We start from the raw sequence: 16,194 nt of genomic DNA, 5'->3' as shown, positions 1-16,194 counted from the left end.
AAGAACCGTTAGTGCATCCCTTTTCAGTAAAATTAATTGCTTAATAAAATTATTATGTAATAATTATGCAATAAACTTGTTATGAAATTATGCTTGGTGCCCTTTTTTTAATGTTAAGTGTCAGATTTTTTTTTTTTTATATTCTAATGAAGAAAAGTAGAAATCTGTCTGAATCCTTTAATTTATCATAAATTTTAAGTTTGGCTTTTTTCTTTTTTTCTTTTTTTACAAGTTGGGAAAAAGAAACTTTTAGGAATGATTTTCAAATATGTATGTTTAAAAACATATGAAACTGAGTGTTTGATTTTATTTATTTATTTTTAATTATAATCAGCTTACATTTCATTTTTGTTGAAACATATTTCAAACTCTAAGTTCTTGATCAGTTAGGGTAAATTATCCTACTTGGCATGAATCTGCCCCATAAAACCCCCATAAGGTATAATAATCCAAACAACTCAATATAAGTTAATTTACTTAACATTTATTCAACACTCACCATTGAATGAAATATAAAAGATAATCAAACATTTGAAGCGATTTATGACATCCTAGGAACACTCCACATACTGTGACATACTTGTTGCCTTTTGTATTCATGTACAATGAATCTTCAAATACATTACCTAGCACCAAACATGAAACAACTATAGCCATAAAATTACTTGGACGAAGCTAATACTGAAATCCTCTCAAGGAGTATATATGCTTGGTTTAATATATACTACTCAACAAGACATTCTTCCTGTGCTATCAAAACTGCTGCAATGAGGTTTTTCAATTAAATAGACAGAATAAAAGAAAGAAAATCTAATCAAGAAATTAGTGTTGATACTGAACCTACACAATATCTGCTGGTCAATTTTATCAACCTCTGAGTTTCTTCATTTGGCTGAACATTATCGGTTTCCATGCGTTCAGAGATTATAAGAGGCATTTTACCAGCTTTTGCATAAGTCCGGAGCAGGGAGTTGTAGATTTCGGTTGTCACATATCCTGCATTGCGAAGCATGACCAAAAACCGTTCTGCACCTTCAATATCTGCCAACTTCTCAAGCTTAGTGAATACTGCTTGGACAAGCACCTTGTTTGGCTCCCATTTCTCCAGGCTTGAGAAGCCTTTCTCTAGACAATCTAAGACCTTGCCCATATTCTTCTTATTCAAATAACCCATAGCTAGAATCTCCCAAGTAGTGTAACAAGGCTTTATTCCTACTTGTATTGTGTGCTCATGGAAACTTTCGGCTTTCTCCATCATCCCATTCTTGGTGTAAAATGCCAGCAGAATATTTGGAACCCTAGAATCCCCCGTTCCTGACATTGATTCCCATTCACTGTAGATGTTCTCGGCCTCTTTAATATCATCCAACTTTGTCAGAGATGAAAGCATGCACTTGTATTCGAAATCACTCATTTTCCTGAACAAGGACTTCATTTTGTTCCAGATTCGGTCCACTTCATCTCTATTAGATAGGCTTGCATGCAAGCTAAGAAGAGAACAGTAACCAGACCTCTCTTTCCTTGTGACCTTCATTTCCATCTTTTTTAGTGCTTCCTTCGCTTTCTCAAGAAGGTTGGCTTTGATGTAGATGCTGGCCATTGTGCTGTATGTAACCCAATCAGCAGCTATTTTTCTTGTTCTCATCTCAAGAAAGACCTTTTCGGCACCCTCTGCATCATCTTTAACAGCATATGAACGTAACCAGAGATTATAAGTGACTTCATTAGGACTGGTATTCCTCTTCAACTCCTCAACCACTTTTGGTATCTTCTCAAGTTCCCCTCTGGAAAGGTAAAGGGACATCATATGGTTGTAAGGAAGGGAACACCTTAGAAGACCATTAACTGACATTTCCTTCATTAGAGACTCGGCCTTCATGGGGAGATTGTTTTGGGCATACGTGTGGAGGAGAGCCGAGCTGGTAGACTGCCCCTTCATTCTTTCAGGGAGGTCTTCAAAAAATTTCTCCGCGCTAGCTAAGCCACGAACCTTTGCTATTAGATCCAAATGCAAAGCATAGTCTCCTGGTAGCAACTTGATGTCATTTTGAGTTCTCATCCATTCACATATCTGTACAAAAGAAAAGCAAATGAGTGAATGTCAACAAGAAGGCATTATTAAATAGTAATATTGGTAACTAGAACGTTGCCATTGATTCCCATCCTATCATGCTAAACAAGGACAAATGCATGAGCACAAGATATTTGACAACAAAATATTCAACTGTTTAGAAGTATCAGTGAACAAAAAAGAAATAGGCATTAAGAAAAAATGAAGAACCTTGTAGCTTGAACCTGATGTAGTTCCATACACTATTGATGAGATATATATTTCACAGTAGTAGTATACCAGTGATAAAACTTTGATTTTTTTGACAACAAAATATATCAAACTTATATATCTACCCCAAAACAACAAACCAAATTGGCCTCCTTTTCTTCTAAAATCTCCATGCACTTCAAACAGTGGAGAATTATGATAATTCTGCTGGTAATTGATATACCCCTGATAAATTCACCATTCTTCCATTCTAAAAGACGTTTGACACTGGATGTTCACCAACAAATTCACTTGATAATGAAAACCAAGATCACACTTTTCTTTTAACACTGTTCCAAGTAATTCCAAGAACAATCAAAATCACATCTAATCCATCCTTCTAAACATCCAGAAACTCACAATTCCCATGCCATGCCTCAAATTCTATGAACACATCTATAACATTCATGCCAAAAAGAAGCAACATTTATATAAATTCAGAGACATTGGAGTGGTGCAAGCTTACTTCGAGGGCATGCTTGAAGCGCTTGTACTTACGAAGTTCACGGACAACGCGGCTGAGCTGGTACTTCTGAATGCTCTTCCCCTCCTCCGCCCACTTCCGGAGCACCACCACCGCGCTCCTCTTCGGGTATATTAGCTTCAGCAGTCGCCGGCCCAGCGTATCCTTACCCTTTTCACCAGCGCCGGCACCAGAAGCAAAGGGAATCGCCGGGGCCTCGGCCGAGAAGTAGCGCGCCGCCGCAGCGATCGCGAGTTCTTTCCGCATCTTTCAACGATTGAAAAAGCGAAGGGGCAAAATGAATATATAGCATTACCTTCAGGTCCTTCAAATTTATTGAATTTATAAATAAGTCCTTGGATAAATTGACAATAAAGTCCCTCATATTTGTCTAATTTATAAATTTGTCCTTGGGCTTGCTTTTTAGTGTCCCTCTGAAGGGCAGTCATTGGGTGTTCTCTCCCCCGCTCCAAAGCGAGCACTTCCACTACGCTCGCCGCACGCTTTCCTCTCAAAATTCGAACTTGCGAGCAGCCATGGAGGATCATCGAAGCCTCGTGGGGTTCCTCTTCTGAAAATTTAGACGATTTTTGGGCTCGTTGAGGTTTTGGTGATGATGGCGTACCAGGATCCCAACCCCGCCGCCGCTGCTGAAGAGAAACTGGTCGCTGAACGTTACCTTAAGCGTGAGATCCTCGGTGAGGGCACTTATGGTGTCGTCTTCAAGGCCATCGACACCAAGGTCAGTGGGAGTCGCCGCCCCCTTGTTCCCCAATCGGGGTTTGTTATCTCAGTCCCCAGGGTTTTCTAGATGAGTACTTTTCATTCTTGTTTCTATATTTGTGCTTGTTTTGTCGCGATGAAGTGGGTGTTGGATTAAAGTTTTTGTTTTGATTTTATGGGCATCTATTTGATTCTTCATTTGTTCATCGCATGAGATTGTGTGAAAAATTCTCTGATTGATATTGTTTAACTCTTGTTTTTTCCAGTTAAATATCAACTTCATGCTTTATCAAATGACTTTTTTTTTATTGGTTTTTTGAGAATCAGGGTTCTTGTTTCATTAAAAAAATACTTATGATGGATGATTGATATATCTTTCTAAGAATCATCTCATTGTTTTTTGACCATAAAAGCTTGATATTGGATCAACAAACGGTATACTATCCAACTTCATCTTTTTAACATTACTAGCCAATCTGCAGACTGGAAAAACAGTTGCTATTAAGAAGATTCGACTGGGAAAATACAAGGAAGGTGTTAATTTTACTGCACTTAGGGAAATTAAACTTCTCAAAGAGCTCAAGGATCCAAATATAATTGAGTTAATCGATGCCTTTCCGCACAAGGGAAACTTGCATCTTGTATTTGAGTTCATGGAAAGCGACCTGGAAGCTGTCATTCGAGATAGAAATGCTGTTCTTTCTCCTGCTGACGTGAAATCTTATCTTCAAATGACATTGAAAGGTCTTGCATTCTGCCATAAAAAATGGGTTCTGCACCGGTAATTCTATTTGTTCCTTAATTTGTCATATCTTTCATGGTAATACTTGTTTCCATGGTTCACCTTTAAGAATTTTATGCATGTAAAAATATTCAACAGGGATATGAAACCAAACAATCTGTTAATTGGTTCTGATGGACAGCTTAAGCTTGCAGACTTTGGCTTGGCACGCATTTTTGGAAGCCCAGATCGCAAGTTCACTCACCAGGTCATTGTGGTTTTATACATAGAGATGGATTAACTCATTGATGTTGTTTCCTTCCTTCCATTAATTTATTGATTTAATATTCCTCAACCAATCATCTTATGAGTGAAAGGTAACTATGTATGGATAGTGATTTTCCATCCCCTCAGGTTTTTGCTAGGTGGTACAGAGCACCTGAACTGTTGTTTGGAACAAAGCAATACGGTGCTGGAGTTGATGTGTGGGCAGCAGGATGCATATTTGCTGAACTTCTCCTTAGACGACCTTTTTTACAGGTTTGCACTTATCTTTTTCCACTCAACAAAGTATTAAGAATTCCTGCATTAGTTGATTGCAAAATATTTTATTTTGGTTTATTTTCAACACAATCATTGAAAAGCTCTTTTGGGATTGGAAAGCAATGTCAAGCAGGCCCTCCAACTGTACAACTTATATGTTTTTAACTTGATTATGACAAAAAATCATTAGACATTAACAGAATGACTATGCATAAGACTGAGAAAGAGTCAGAGTTCGACGGTTTGGATCATCCCTTAAATTTAACCTGTGTCTGGACCAACGTCTGCTCTCTGAGACAATTGTCTGATTTGGACCTTTTGTTCAATAATTTTTGCTGAACTTGACACTACTGAACTTGGAAGGGCATTCCTGAAAAACTAAGCTCAACTTCATATGCCTGAGCAGTGCAAGGAACAGTAAATGCTTGTTAGCAATTTCTTACTTTGACAAACTTCTTTCTAGGGCAAAATATCTGCAATAATTCTTTGCATGTTTCGGAGGTGATATTTTGCTTGTCACTGTTTAAAGACTTAAAGTTTGGTTCCTGCTCTTGCAGGGTTCGAGTGATATCGATCAACTAGGAAAAATTTTTGCAGCTTTTGGAACTCCAAAGCCATCTCAATGGCATGATATGGTTTACCTTCCAGATTACGTTGAGTACCAGTTTGTTCCTGCCCCTCCACTTCGTTCCCTTTTCCCCATGGCCAGTGATGATGCTCTCGATCTGTTGTCAAAGATGTTCACCTATGATCCAAAAACAAGGATATCTGCACAGCAGGCTCTTGAGCATAGGTCTTTAATTTTTGGGTTTTTGGTTGTTCTAGTGAACTCCATTGCTCTGTTTGTTTTGCGTCCCATTAACCTTTCCTTTCTTTTCTCTATGCAGATATTTTACAACAGTACCAGCACCTACAAAGCCCGCACTTCTTCCTAGGCCCATTCGGAAGGGGGAATCAGCAATTCAGAGAGCAACCGATGTCATGCCACAGGACGGTCCGGTTGTTTTATCCCCACCGAGGAAGTCAAGGAGGGTCATGGGATTTGAAGGAAATGCACATCATTTAGGAAAAGTCGGTGAGCAAGTTTGGGATGGAAAACTTATGGGTGAGCCTAGCAATCAAAGTGGAGAGATGCCAATGTCGGTGGACTTGGGAGCCATTTTTGGGTCAAGGCCTGCCCCAAGACCAACCCTCAACAGGTAATAACATATTACTGCCTTTTCCAGTTCCTAAATTATCAGGTCGAATGGGTATTAACTTCTACTCTTTGAACAGTGCTGACCGATCACATTTGAAGAGAAAGCTCGAGCTTGATCTTGAATCTGAATATCATCAGTGATGATGCCTGATTATTAACATTTTGATTTGTGGTGACCTGGAGAAACGCTCGTCCTATATATTTCAGACGTTTAATAAGAATTCAAGTATGCAATATATAGTGCTTGGGAGCCGGAAAAACCTAATCCTTTTTCAATCTAGTTTATATTCAGGCGTGGAGCTTCATCAGATATACAGTTCTCTTCGGCTTTCTTGTGCACCAAAGAGTCAAAGTTTTCTCTATGCTCACGTCTCTAATTCGATTTGATCAAATTTTTATCAAGAATCGCTACAAATTGGCTTATTTTTTCATGGATACAGTTGATTCTTTAGGTTTTCTCCTTTCTGTTTTAATCCGTCTCCAAGTTAGAGCAGTTTGTATCCTGTGAGGCTTCACAGCTTTGGGTATTTCAAGAACTGCAATCTGGCATACTGTGTTTAGTGTTTTGGCAACCATATTTTGGATAATTGATGTTGAAGCTGTGCTTAATGTATGATAAATACATTCATTCTGATGTCATTTATATTTGCGGACATATTGTATTCTAACAATACTCTATGCTTGTATTTGATTAATTTCGGTAAATTTTTTTTTCCCTGCCCACAATTTAGAACATGGATCATTGCAGCAGCATTTCTGAATGTTTTTATCTTGTAATTTTTGCACCTGTCGCAATCTCTTCTCTTCCCAAAAGACGAAAATATAAGGGGAAAAAAATAAAAAAGGGAAAAGTTTATTTCTGATATCTCAAATAAAATTTTGCATATGCATGCCTCTTGCATAAGTAATTCTTTTAATTTACAGATATACTAAATATATTATCACATTAGACAGACTCGTAATTTAGAAGAGAGACATTGTATGTGCCAATGGTGTCCGTCTATACAAATGTAGGTAGATTTTAAGTCCATTCGTTCCTACAATTGTAAATAGATTTCAAATTCAACATATTAGTGGATTTCAAACATATGTTGATAGATTTTAAATTCATGGATGAATGGGTTTATATAACATTTACATTGGCACATATTTACATGGTGTTCATCCGGATAAATATAGGTAGATTTTAAGTCCATTCGTCCCTACAAATATAAGAAGATTTTAAATTTAAAGATATACTGGGTAAATTTTAAGTCCGTTCATCCCTATAAATATAAGTAGATTTTAAATTTAAAGATGTACGCAAAATATTAATAGATTTTAAGCGTATATAGATATATTTTAAATCCACTTATAAAATTTTAAGATTTTAATAGATTTTAAATCTATGAACATTCACATGTATGAGGTGGATGAATGGATTCATATAAAACTTTTTCTCGGAAAAAAAAAAATCTCAAAAGACAGTGTTAGTGTGCATTTCGAGGGCATTATCGTCATTCCGTCTCCGCAGCAACACTAGAAAATGGCGAAAGAGCGCTAAAGCCCTAGCCCTCTTTCAAAACCCCTGCCCAAACGCTCAAGTGCCAAAAAGGGAAGGGAGGCAAGCCCTCTTCTTCGTTCTCCATCGTTTACCAGTTCAGGTATTCGCTCTCGCTTTCTGGATTTCATCTTGCAATGAGGTTTTTATCTATCAATGCTTCAATTTCATCACTTCCGAGTTGATTTGCCAACCCTATTGTTGCTCATTTCTAAATCTTTTCATTCTAATCCCATAATGCACGCTGCCTGTGGTGTCCTGCATTGTCTTAAATTTCTCTGAGTTTCACCCAATCTTATTTCTTCTTTGTATATTGGTTCTGCTTTTAATTCTTAATAGTTTAATACTAGTTTAGTTTCAAACAAGTGGCTTGATTTACCTATGCATATAAATTTCATGAATCATAGCATATGATGATTGTCACCTTGTTTATGTACCTTTTGAATACTGTCAATAGGCTAAAGCGAAAATTTTTTCATGTGGTTTTGATCCAGGAAAGTTGGTGTAGTTCTGTCACCATGCAGGCCGTAAAAGTTAGCTGTTTGGCGCAAACATTTGCTCTGGCTAAAATTAGCAATTCGCGTGAAAGGAAGCCTCGCAGTCGGAAAACGAGGGAGGAGAGGAAAGTGATGGTTGAGTCATTCGTAAAGAAGTAACATCTTTAATAATTATTTTTTATTGATATTGATTCTGAAAGAGTCTCAAGAACAGGCTATTTTCATGAACATGTGAATGCTGCCATTACTGAATTTTGAATATATTCCTCTGCTTTGTAGTGTCCTTCTTGATTTAGTTCTGACTGCTGCATGCCAAAGGCCTTTCCATGTTCTGTGGTAATAATTGTGCTGCCATGATGAGTTTTGAGAGCTAGAGTTGTATTCAATACAATGCTTCATGTTAATAGCAAAGAAAATTGGGAGGTGTTGTTATTGGAGTGGAGTTGAATTTTATGTGTTGATATGCATGCCTTCTGCCATCATAATCAAACCTGCTGCTTAAATTGCTGCTCATTTCGATGAATCTGTCTATTTTAGTTGGATGAACTTTTAGTTATGGTGTCACCTAGTTTTGTAAGTATGAAAAATTACCTGGAATCTTATTTTTTCCAAAGACTTCAAGATGTAACTTCTTCTATTGTTTTTGTCATTGAGAAATGGTAATTCTGTTTGAAATAAGTGTCTTGTCACCAAACCTACTGTGAAATTTGTAGGTGAGAGACCAAATTGTTCAATGGGAATTTATTTTATATTCCTTTCAAAATTGTAATTGTTTGTTACACTCAGCAGATGGTTCATCATCTTTCATGGAAGTAATTTATTTGAAATTTGCTTTCAGGTATCAGAATTCTAACAATGGGAGTTTTCCTTCGCTTAACCTTACACATAAGGAAGTTGGTGGATCTTTCTATACCATACGTGAGATAGTAAGAGAACTTATTCAGGAAAATCGAGTGCTGGGTCCTGGTAGTCCAACTTCAAAAGTGCTGAAGCTTGAATCTGGCTCTGAAGATGATGAAGTTGAACCTTTCTTGATGGATCTTCCAAGTGATATGTGCACATCAACTATTGGGCATGCTATTAAGCAAAAGCAAAAGCAACTGCTTGAGGAACATCATGCAAGGACAGAAATATCTGAGCCCCAGGAAACATTCTCATCACACAATGAAATTTCTTTTTCTGAAGACAGGAGCAATGATACTTCTAATTATGTGGAGGAGAACTCATTCACTGATACACATCTAAATGCCATTGTGGCAGATGATATAGCAGATCCAGTGGAGCCATCAGTGGAAACCGCAGATATTTTGAAGAACTCTGAAAATATTGAAGCCGAGCACCCTGCTTCTCCATCTGTATCTGCAATGTCTTCCTTAGGTGCATTTCTAGTGAATGGCAATGATGGAACCAGCAACTTGGCTAAGCCACCAGATACTTCTCTGGAGAATGATGTTCCTATGATCATGGGGAAAGATAGTCTCCCTGAAAACAAGATCCCAGAAGATAGTCTCCCTGAAAGCAAGCTAGCCACCAGCTCATCAATTGGCAGTATCTCAAATAAAATCTCAAATAAACTTTTAGACCCTTCAGTTTCTATTGCTGTGGAAGTTTTTCCGATACCATCTTCTGCTAAGGCCAACAATCTCAACAGAAGGTTTATAGAGATGGAGTGTGCAAAGGAGGAAGAAGTCCCTTTGCCAGATGTCAAAGATCCTGTAATAAATGGATCAGGATCAACAGAAAATCAACCTATTAATAAAGAAGAACCAGCAATCCAAATGTCTCCAGAATCTGGAGTATTTGAGCCTTCAGCCTCAAGAACCACAAAGATTGAGGTGAATTTAAGCAACGCATTTCTTTTTCGTTTTTCAGCTCAACGGCATACCTGGCATCTTGCAAGTTGATTTGTCTTCTGTCAGATGGGGTTACAATTCTTATTTTCATTCTTGCAGCCAAAGTCCCTGGTCACTGATAATCCTAGTTTTTCTGATGAGCCCATATCTCCCCAGGTTAATGATGCACCACAAGTTCAAGGCAGTGATATTAGCTATTCTAGCAGGTAAACCCACTTCTTCCTAATAAATGAAAATATGGTTGCCCTAGCTATTTGAGATAAATCACATATTTTAGGCATTTTGATTTTTTTTTTTACCTTGTTAAAAGCTTGTCATAGCATGATCAATCCAAGTACATACTTGATATTTGCCTACATAGTTAATAGCTTGAAATCAATCTCAGTATGATCTTATATTGATATTTCTCTTGTTTTTCAACCCCTACAGAAAATCAACAGAGAAGGACATCAGAGATTCAAAACCTTCAGAAATCAACCCATTGTGGTCTGCAATTACGGCATTTGTGACCGCTGTTTTCAAGTTCTTGTCATGATAGGGCCATTTCTGCATAAACTGAGACTCACCAAGAAAAAAATCAAACGTTGCCGTCTATCATCCAATTTAGAGCAGAAATTTAGCCATTAATTCTCATAGTTAAATCCCTATGTTTCTTTTATTTTCTTATATAAACAAGTTTATGATCCAAGCCAACTGAGCTGTATTTCTTCATGGCCTCTCTCTGTAATGATGTTGTTGCTGTTGTTGTTGTTGTTGAACTTTTTATATGGCCCATATGTTATACAAGTTATTTGCAGGCTCCAAATTGCTTTTTACTCCTTTAATCTTTAAAAGTTATTGATAAGCCCCTAAAGGATTCATGAGTAAATATTTCAAAAAGAAGCGTCTGCGTGGTGGGGAACCAATTTTGGAAAATTATGATTAAAAAAAAAACGCAATTATATTCTCAGCCATTCTGACAAGATCTTAGCCGTCGGATGCGTGTCTTACAATCCAACGGTTCACATGATTCCTCAATTCAAAACTCAAATCTCCGAGCCCACACATAAACGACCGTTAGAACTCCCTCTCTCTCCCATTCTCTCTCTCTCACTCTTTCTCTCGCTCTCGCTTCACCACTCCGAGCTCCGACGCCAACGTCTCCTCTTTCTCCGAGTAAATCCCCGTCGAAATCGACTTCTCGAAGGACTCGATCATGGGAGAGGAGCAAGCGTCGGCTATGGAAGCGCCCAATTCGCTCTCTCCGGCTTCTCAGAAAGGGTTTTGCGGACCAGTTCAAGAAAACGAAGGTAATGGCATCTCATCGGCGTATGTGGTCTGGAAATCTATGTTTTTTCTCCTGTTGTTTACCTGATTTGGATTTGTGCTTTCCGTCCCAGATCATCAGCCCCTGGAATCTGACCAGTTGGATCGTGGCGTGATGATTTCACTTTTTGGTATATGATCCATCTCTTTTTTTTTCCTTAGATTTAAGGTTTCTTGTTTGAGTTCTTGATTTGAGTTTCTTGAGTCGTTTAATGTTTGTTTTGGAGTTTTCTCTTCCAAATATAGTTTAATTCTCTATGATTTAAAACATGTTTTTTTAAGGTTCAATTCTACAAATTTGTTATCTCATTCCTTTTTTTTTTTCTCCTCTTTAACAATTGAAGGGTTCTTCTCTGTTCTTACTTTCCGTTGTTAATTGGCAGATGGGACTGTGGAACAAAATGGCGAAGCTTTGGAAAAAGAAACCAATCAACTGAACAGTTTGTTTTTGATATTAATCTTATTCATTTGTGTTCTTTCTTTATTGGGTTCATCAAAATCTTACTAGGGTTTGGATACATGCAATTTCAGTTCAGGAACCAAAGCCTAATATTTATCAGGATAAAGAGGAAATTGGCGACACAACAGATAACACTATTGATGTAAGCTCCTGTGATTTTCTTTATGATGATTTCACAACAAATTTAATTTCAAAGACCATTTTCTGCTTCTTTGTTACTCCACAGACTTTCATGGATGATTGCACCATTCCTTCTCCTGCACTCAAGGACAATGGAATGTCATCCTTTTTTGGCCCTGATTTATCTACTGCTCTTCAACTTCTTGGTATGTAATCCTTCTCACATAATGTTGAATGACTCTTCTTTGTGTGTATTGCTCCTTTATTGTTGAAATTAATGGAATCTTATCTGTTAATTTAGGAACCAAGTACAATTCTCTAATGAAGAGATACCAAGAAGGATCCTCTAGACTTCAAGCACTGGAGGCAGAGTGTGTGACCCTGTCAAATAAGTGCCTTAACGAGTGCCAGCCTAGATATGAAAACTTGAAAGAGAAGTATACTCTTGAATGCGCCGAGAGAAAATGTCTGTACAATGAATTGATTGAGCTAAAGGGCAATATAAGGGTCTTTTGCAGATGCCGGCCATTGAACCCAGAAGAGGCCTCTAAGGGTTATTCTTCTGTATTAGAGCTTGATCCATCCCAAGATATGGAATTGCAGATTGTATGCACTGATTCATCCCGGAAGAAGTTCAGATTTGATCATGTTTTTGGTCCTCTAGATAATCAAGGTAATGTGATAGTTTATTATATTTTCTCTGTGATTTTTTCCCCATGTACTTCAGATTTGACTTGTGCACATAAAATTAAATTTCCACTCACTGAACTATTGGAACTTCTTGTTTGCATTATATAATTCTTATTTGGAGTTATTTTCAGAGAGTCTGGTGAAAGCTAACATTTGATTCATTATGCTGTGCCTGCAGAAGCCGTTTTTGCAGAGACATTGCCAGTTGTGAGATCAGCCTTGGATGGGTACAATGTCTGCATATTTGCATATGGGCAGACAGGTACAGGAAAGACATACACAATGGAAGGAACATCGGAAGACAGAGGTGTGAACTATAGGGCCTTGGGGGAACTGTTTCAGAGTTCTATGGAGAGATGTTCCACAATGAAATATGAATTCTCCATCAGCATGCTTGAGGTCTACAATGAGAAAATTAGAGATCTTTTGGCAGAAAACTCGGATCAACATGCCAAAAAGTAAAAATCTGTCCCATTTCACTAAAAGGAAATGGCTCTTTTTCACTATTTTTAAAGGCTTTTATGTTCATATCATGATTTTGTTATGCTTGATATTTGCGGACATAGGTTGGAGATAAAGCAAACAGCAGATGGGACTCAGGATGTTCCTGGGCTTGTTGAAGCTCCAGTCAACAGTGTAGATGAGGTGTGGAGTATGCTTAAAACTGGGGGAAGGAACAGATCCGTTGGATCAACCAACGCCAATGAACTTAGCAGCCGTTCTCACTGGTGAGATTTGCTTCTTCTTTATTGGTACATCCAGAGTTATACTATTCTCTCATAGGAATTTCCTTTAACTTTATAAATATGATCATATTATATTGAACTAGTCATTATAACTAAGCTTTGTACTATGAGAAAGGTGGCAAACCTATATGCATATGAGTAATTAATTCCTTTTATTTTTTTGGGTAGCTTGGTTCGTGTAATTATTAAGAGTGAGAACATGCTGAACGGACATCAATGCAGAAGCAACATGTGGCTTGTGGATTTAGCTGGAAGTGAGCGTGTAGGAAAGATTGAGGTTGAGGGTGAGAGACTGAAGGAATCACAGTTCATTAATAAGTCCCTCTCGGCATTAGGTGATGTTATTTCTGCTCTGGCATCAAGGAATCCGCACATACCATACAGGTATTTTGATTCCATCTATTTACATAACACATTCAAAAAATTAATGATCAGCAATTGTGTTTTTGTCTCTCTGACTATAACTTGTTTATCATGCTTTGGATCTCAGGAATTCAAAACTTACTCATTTACTTCAGAGCTCTTTAGGTGAGATTTCTCTACACCTTTTAACGAGTACTACCCTCAATGCTGTGGGAGTTGCAGTTTTCATGAACAATTAGTATTGCACAAAATTTAAGATTGCTTATGGATTCGTAATTTTTTTTTAATTATTTTGGATTGATTGGAAGTTAATCCATTGCCACATAATCTATTTCTGTAAATTAATGCAGGAGGGGACTGCAAAACTTTAATGTTTGTGCAGATAAGCCCAAGTACAGCTGACTTGGGAGAAACTCTCTGCTCACTTAACTTTGCAAGTCGAGTGCGAGGAATTGAGCATGGCCCTGTCAAGAAACAATCAGATCCAAATGAAAGTTTCAAGATTAAACAACTGGTACAAATTTTTTGTTCTGTGTGCCATCTTAGGCTAGTGACAGGAAGACTTCTTTTCTCCACTCACTGAATGGAATTGCTGCTCTCTACAGACAGAGAAGCTTAGGCAAGAGGAGAAGGAAACAGCAAAATTGAATGAAAGCCTGCAGCTAATGCATCTCAAGTATGCATCACGTGAGAATGTGTTTAAAACATTGCAGGAAAAGGTAAAAATAGGAAAAAGTAAAACTCTCATGCATTATACCGTTGGAGTCCTTCTGCATTCGGGGTTGCCACATTTTTCAATGTTAATTTTATCAAGCTTGAGGAATCAATGCTGGTTTATTATTCAATGTTCTTGTGTTCAAAACTTTGCAAATCGTGTTCCCCCACTCTGGGATAAACTGCATAACTTTTTCTTGTTCTGGTTGACAGATCAGAGATGCAGAGCAAGCATGCAAAACCTATCAGCAGAAGGTAGAAGTTAAATTATGGAAGAAGCTTGTCATGTTTATTGCTGTTGACTTAAGTTATTGCTTTTATCACATTTGCACCATTCACAATGTTTTTTTATCCAGGTGAATGATCTGGAGAACCAACTAGCCGAGCAAAAGAGCACAAGGCATTCAGTGGAATCAAGAGAACCCACAAAGTACCACAAGCCGCCACTTCCTCCTATCAAGCAGAGGTTACCTCTGGGCAAAATCACAAATCGCATGCCACCTGCTGGACCTCGCAAAGTCAGCATCACACCTATGCCTCCCTTAGCTGATAAAGAGAACAACATTCTGACTATGAAGAAAGCAACATACACAAGTCCAAATAATCAATCTTCAAGAGCAAGAAGAATCTCATTGACTCCTGTTGTCCGGCCATTGCCAGTGCAGCGCAAAAGGAGAGCCTCCATTGCTGTCCTGCCCAATGATTCACTAGCAGCAGTGCCTGAAAGGCACCAGCTGAATTCAACTAATAAAAACCATCAACGATATCAACCCAAAGCACCACAAAGAAGGAACTCAATGGCTACATTTGTTCCATTTACTCCTTTATCTAAAATCTCTACAGTTATTGCTACTCCAGATGGGAAAGGAAAATTCAGCAACAATGTAAGCAACAGCAGCAAGTACACAAGCTCACCTCCTTCTGTGCAGGCAATTTGGAGATCAAAGATCCCAAGTGTTGGTTCTCCGCGACAAAGGCTTCGGCTTCTTTCAAGCCCATGCAACTCAAGTGCCATGAATTCACAGATGATGAACAAGTTATGTTTCAGTGTTCAGAAAAGAGTCATTGTGGGCTCGCCTAGTCATCGTCAGAGCACTTCAACGCTGCCAGGATTATCCATGCTTAATCAGGCTCTAAGGGAGAAGGAAATAGTTGGCAAATTGGGCACTGCACAGCGAGTTTTATGCAGGAAAAGGAGGCAGTCAGTCATATAGTAAGTGATCAGATAATTTTTTGTTTGATTTGTCTGTCCCTCTGAGGTTTTCTTTTTAAAACCTTGTTTATAGCACAATATGTCTGTGTTTGATTGGTTTTTTTAGACTGCTGCAGACTGTGTGATCAACTTCTGTACTTCTTTCAAATTGGCAAGCCATGAGAAGGCCCTGCTGCTGCTGTAACATGAAAAGCTCTTGTTTCATCAAAAATCTGGTTTATATCTTCTAGTTGCTGTTACTTTAATTCAAACTTTTCCAGAACAGCCATAATTGCCAGCATTTGATTTTGGTTAGATACAAATCTAAAAAGTCAGCTAATAATACTCTTTTGTTCTTTGTGTGACATGATCATCAAATCTAGGAAGTTTGATTCTATAATTCCTTGGTTTGGTCACACTCAACAAAGGACCCATATTTGTTCTTGAGTCCAACATGCATTCCCTGCAACCTTCACACATTAATTACCTTGACTTTTTTTTTATTATTTTTTTTTTACTCTCCAGTGGAAAGAGTACATAATATTATATTGAGAAGGCAAAGTCAAAAAAAGCTCAGCCATGTGACATGTTTTTCACTGTTTTGTAGACAAAAAGTCATTACTGAGGGACCTTATTCATAAACTTCATACACTAAATAAAGAGTTCAAAGATCTTTCTTTAGAGACAATTCATGCAATACTTGTTTCCTAATCTCCATATTGTCCCTTTTTTTAATGTTTACAAGG

The 16,194-nt window shown here is 37.8% G+C and overlaps 4 protein-coding genes across 6 annotated transcripts; 3 read left to right on the top strand and 1 right to left on the bottom strand.

Moving 5' to 3' along the window:
- Positions 1-541: 541 nt before the first annotated feature.
- Positions 542-3,077, bottom strand: LOC120283334 (pentatricopeptide repeat-containing protein At4g02820, mitochondrial). Of its 2 annotated transcripts, none has more exons than XM_039289985.1 (2): positions 2,787-3,077; positions 542-2,071 (listed from the first exon to the last, which is right to left on the bottom strand). In XM_039289985.1, the coding sequence occupies exons 1-2, from the start codon at positions 3,048-3,050 to the stop codon at positions 815-817; spliced, it is 1,521 nt and encodes a 506-aa protein (XP_039145919.1). In that variant the 5' UTR covers positions 3,051-3,077; the 3' UTR covers positions 542-814. The 2 variants fall into 2 exon arrangements, with proteins under 2 accessions (XP_039145919.1, XP_039145921.1); XM_039289987.1 differs by having other exon boundaries at positions 2,819-2,942.
- Positions 3,078-3,216: 139 nt separating this feature from the next.
- Positions 3,217-6,663, top strand: LOC120250131 (cyclin-dependent kinase D-1-like). The gene is made up of 7 exons (XM_039258912.1): positions 3,217-3,525; positions 3,989-4,287; positions 4,387-4,495; positions 4,642-4,767; positions 5,328-5,563; positions 5,658-5,969; positions 6,046-6,663. The coding sequence occupies exons 1-7, from the start codon at positions 3,397-3,399 to the stop codon at positions 6,107-6,109; spliced, it is 1,275 nt and encodes a 424-aa protein (XP_039114846.1). The 5' UTR covers positions 3,217-3,396; the 3' UTR covers positions 6,110-6,663.
- An 819-nt stretch (positions 6,664-7,482) lies between these two features.
- LOC120250584 lies at positions 7,483-10,569 on the top strand. The gene is made up of 5 exons (XM_039259411.1): positions 7,483-7,611; positions 8,003-8,160; positions 8,844-9,840; positions 9,958-10,064; positions 10,288-10,569. The coding sequence occupies exons 2-5, from the start codon at positions 8,027-8,029 to the stop codon at positions 10,391-10,393; spliced, it is 1,344 nt and encodes a 447-aa protein (XP_039115345.1). The 5' UTR covers positions 7,483-7,611; positions 8,003-8,026; the 3' UTR covers positions 10,394-10,569.
- Positions 10,570-10,883: 314 nt separating this feature from the next.
- LOC120283428 (kinesin-like protein KIN-14J) lies at positions 10,884-15,815 on the top strand. 2 transcript variants are annotated; one of them, XM_039290110.1, is made up of 15 exons: positions 10,884-11,147; positions 11,238-11,294; positions 11,547-11,603; positions 11,695-11,765; positions 11,850-11,949; positions 12,045-12,416; positions 12,612-12,891; positions 13,000-13,161; positions 13,348-13,563; positions 13,670-13,707; positions 13,893-14,056; positions 14,148-14,261; positions 14,470-14,511; positions 14,613-15,469; positions 15,576-15,815. In XM_039290110.1, coding segments are annotated over exons 1-15 (2,625 nt in total). In that variant the 5' UTR covers positions 10,884-11,053; the 3' UTR covers positions 15,577-15,815. The 2 variants fall into 2 exon arrangements, with proteins under 2 accessions (XP_039146044.1, XP_039146043.1); XM_039290109.1 differs by having other exon boundaries at positions 14,613-15,815.
- The last annotated feature ends 379 nt before the right edge of the window (positions 15,816-16,194 follow it).

Source organism: Dioscorea cayenensis, chromosome 19, assembly GCF_009730915.1.
Source record: "Dioscorea cayenensis subsp. rotundata cultivar TDr96_F1 chromosome 19, TDr96_F1_v2_PseudoChromosome.rev07_lg8_w22 25.fasta, whole genome shotgun sequence".
NCBI classification, from domain to species: Eukaryota; Viridiplantae; Streptophyta; class Magnoliopsida; order Dioscoreales; family Dioscoreaceae; genus Dioscorea; species Dioscorea cayenensis.
This window is presented reverse-complemented; position numbering and strand designations above follow the sequence as displayed.

Bases quoted from the DNA above. Each gene is read 5' to 3' on its own strand.
- LOC120250131 (XM_039258912.1), top strand. From the start codon at position 3,397: ATGATGGCGTACCAGGATCCCAACCCCGCCGCCGCTGCTGAAGAGAAA. The intron at 3,526-3,988 runs GTCAGTGGGAGT...GCCAATCTGCAG, and splicing joins TCAAGGCCATCGACACCAAG to ACTGGAAAAACAGTTGCTAT. The intron at 4,288-4,386 runs GTAATTCTATTT...AATATTCAACAG, and splicing joins AAAAAATGGGTTCTGCACCG to GGATATGAAACCAAACAATC.
- LOC120250584 (XM_039259411.1), top strand. From the start codon at position 8,027: ATGCAGGCCGTAAAAGTTAGCTGTTTGGCGCAAACATTTGCTCTGGCT. The intron at 9,841-9,957 runs GTGAATTTAAGC...TCATTCTTGCAG, and splicing joins CAAGAACCACAAAGATTGAG to CCAAAGTCCCTGGTCACTGA. The intron at 10,065-10,287 runs GTAAACCCACTT...CAACCCCTACAG, and splicing joins GATATTAGCTATTCTAGCAG to AAAATCAACAGAGAAGGACA.
- LOC120283428 (XM_039290110.1), top strand. From the start codon at position 11,054: ATGGGAGAGGAGCAAGCGTCGGCTATGGAAGCGCCCAATTCGCTCTCT. The intron at 11,604-11,694 runs GTTTGTTTTTGA...ATGCAATTTCAG, and splicing joins AGAAACCAATCAACTGAACA to TTCAGGAACCAAAGCCTAAT. The intron at 12,417-12,611 runs GTAATGTGATAG...CTGTGCCTGCAG, and splicing joins TGGTCCTCTAGATAATCAAG to AAGCCGTTTTTGCAGAGACA.
- LOC120283334 (XM_039289985.1), bottom strand. From the start codon at position 3,050: ATGCGGAAAGAACTCGCGATCGCTGCGGCGGCGCGCTACTTCTCGGCC. The intron at 2,072-2,786 runs GTAAGCTTGCAC...TCTTTTGTACAG, and splicing joins GCTTCAAGCATGCCCTCGAA to ATATGTGAATGGATGAGAAC.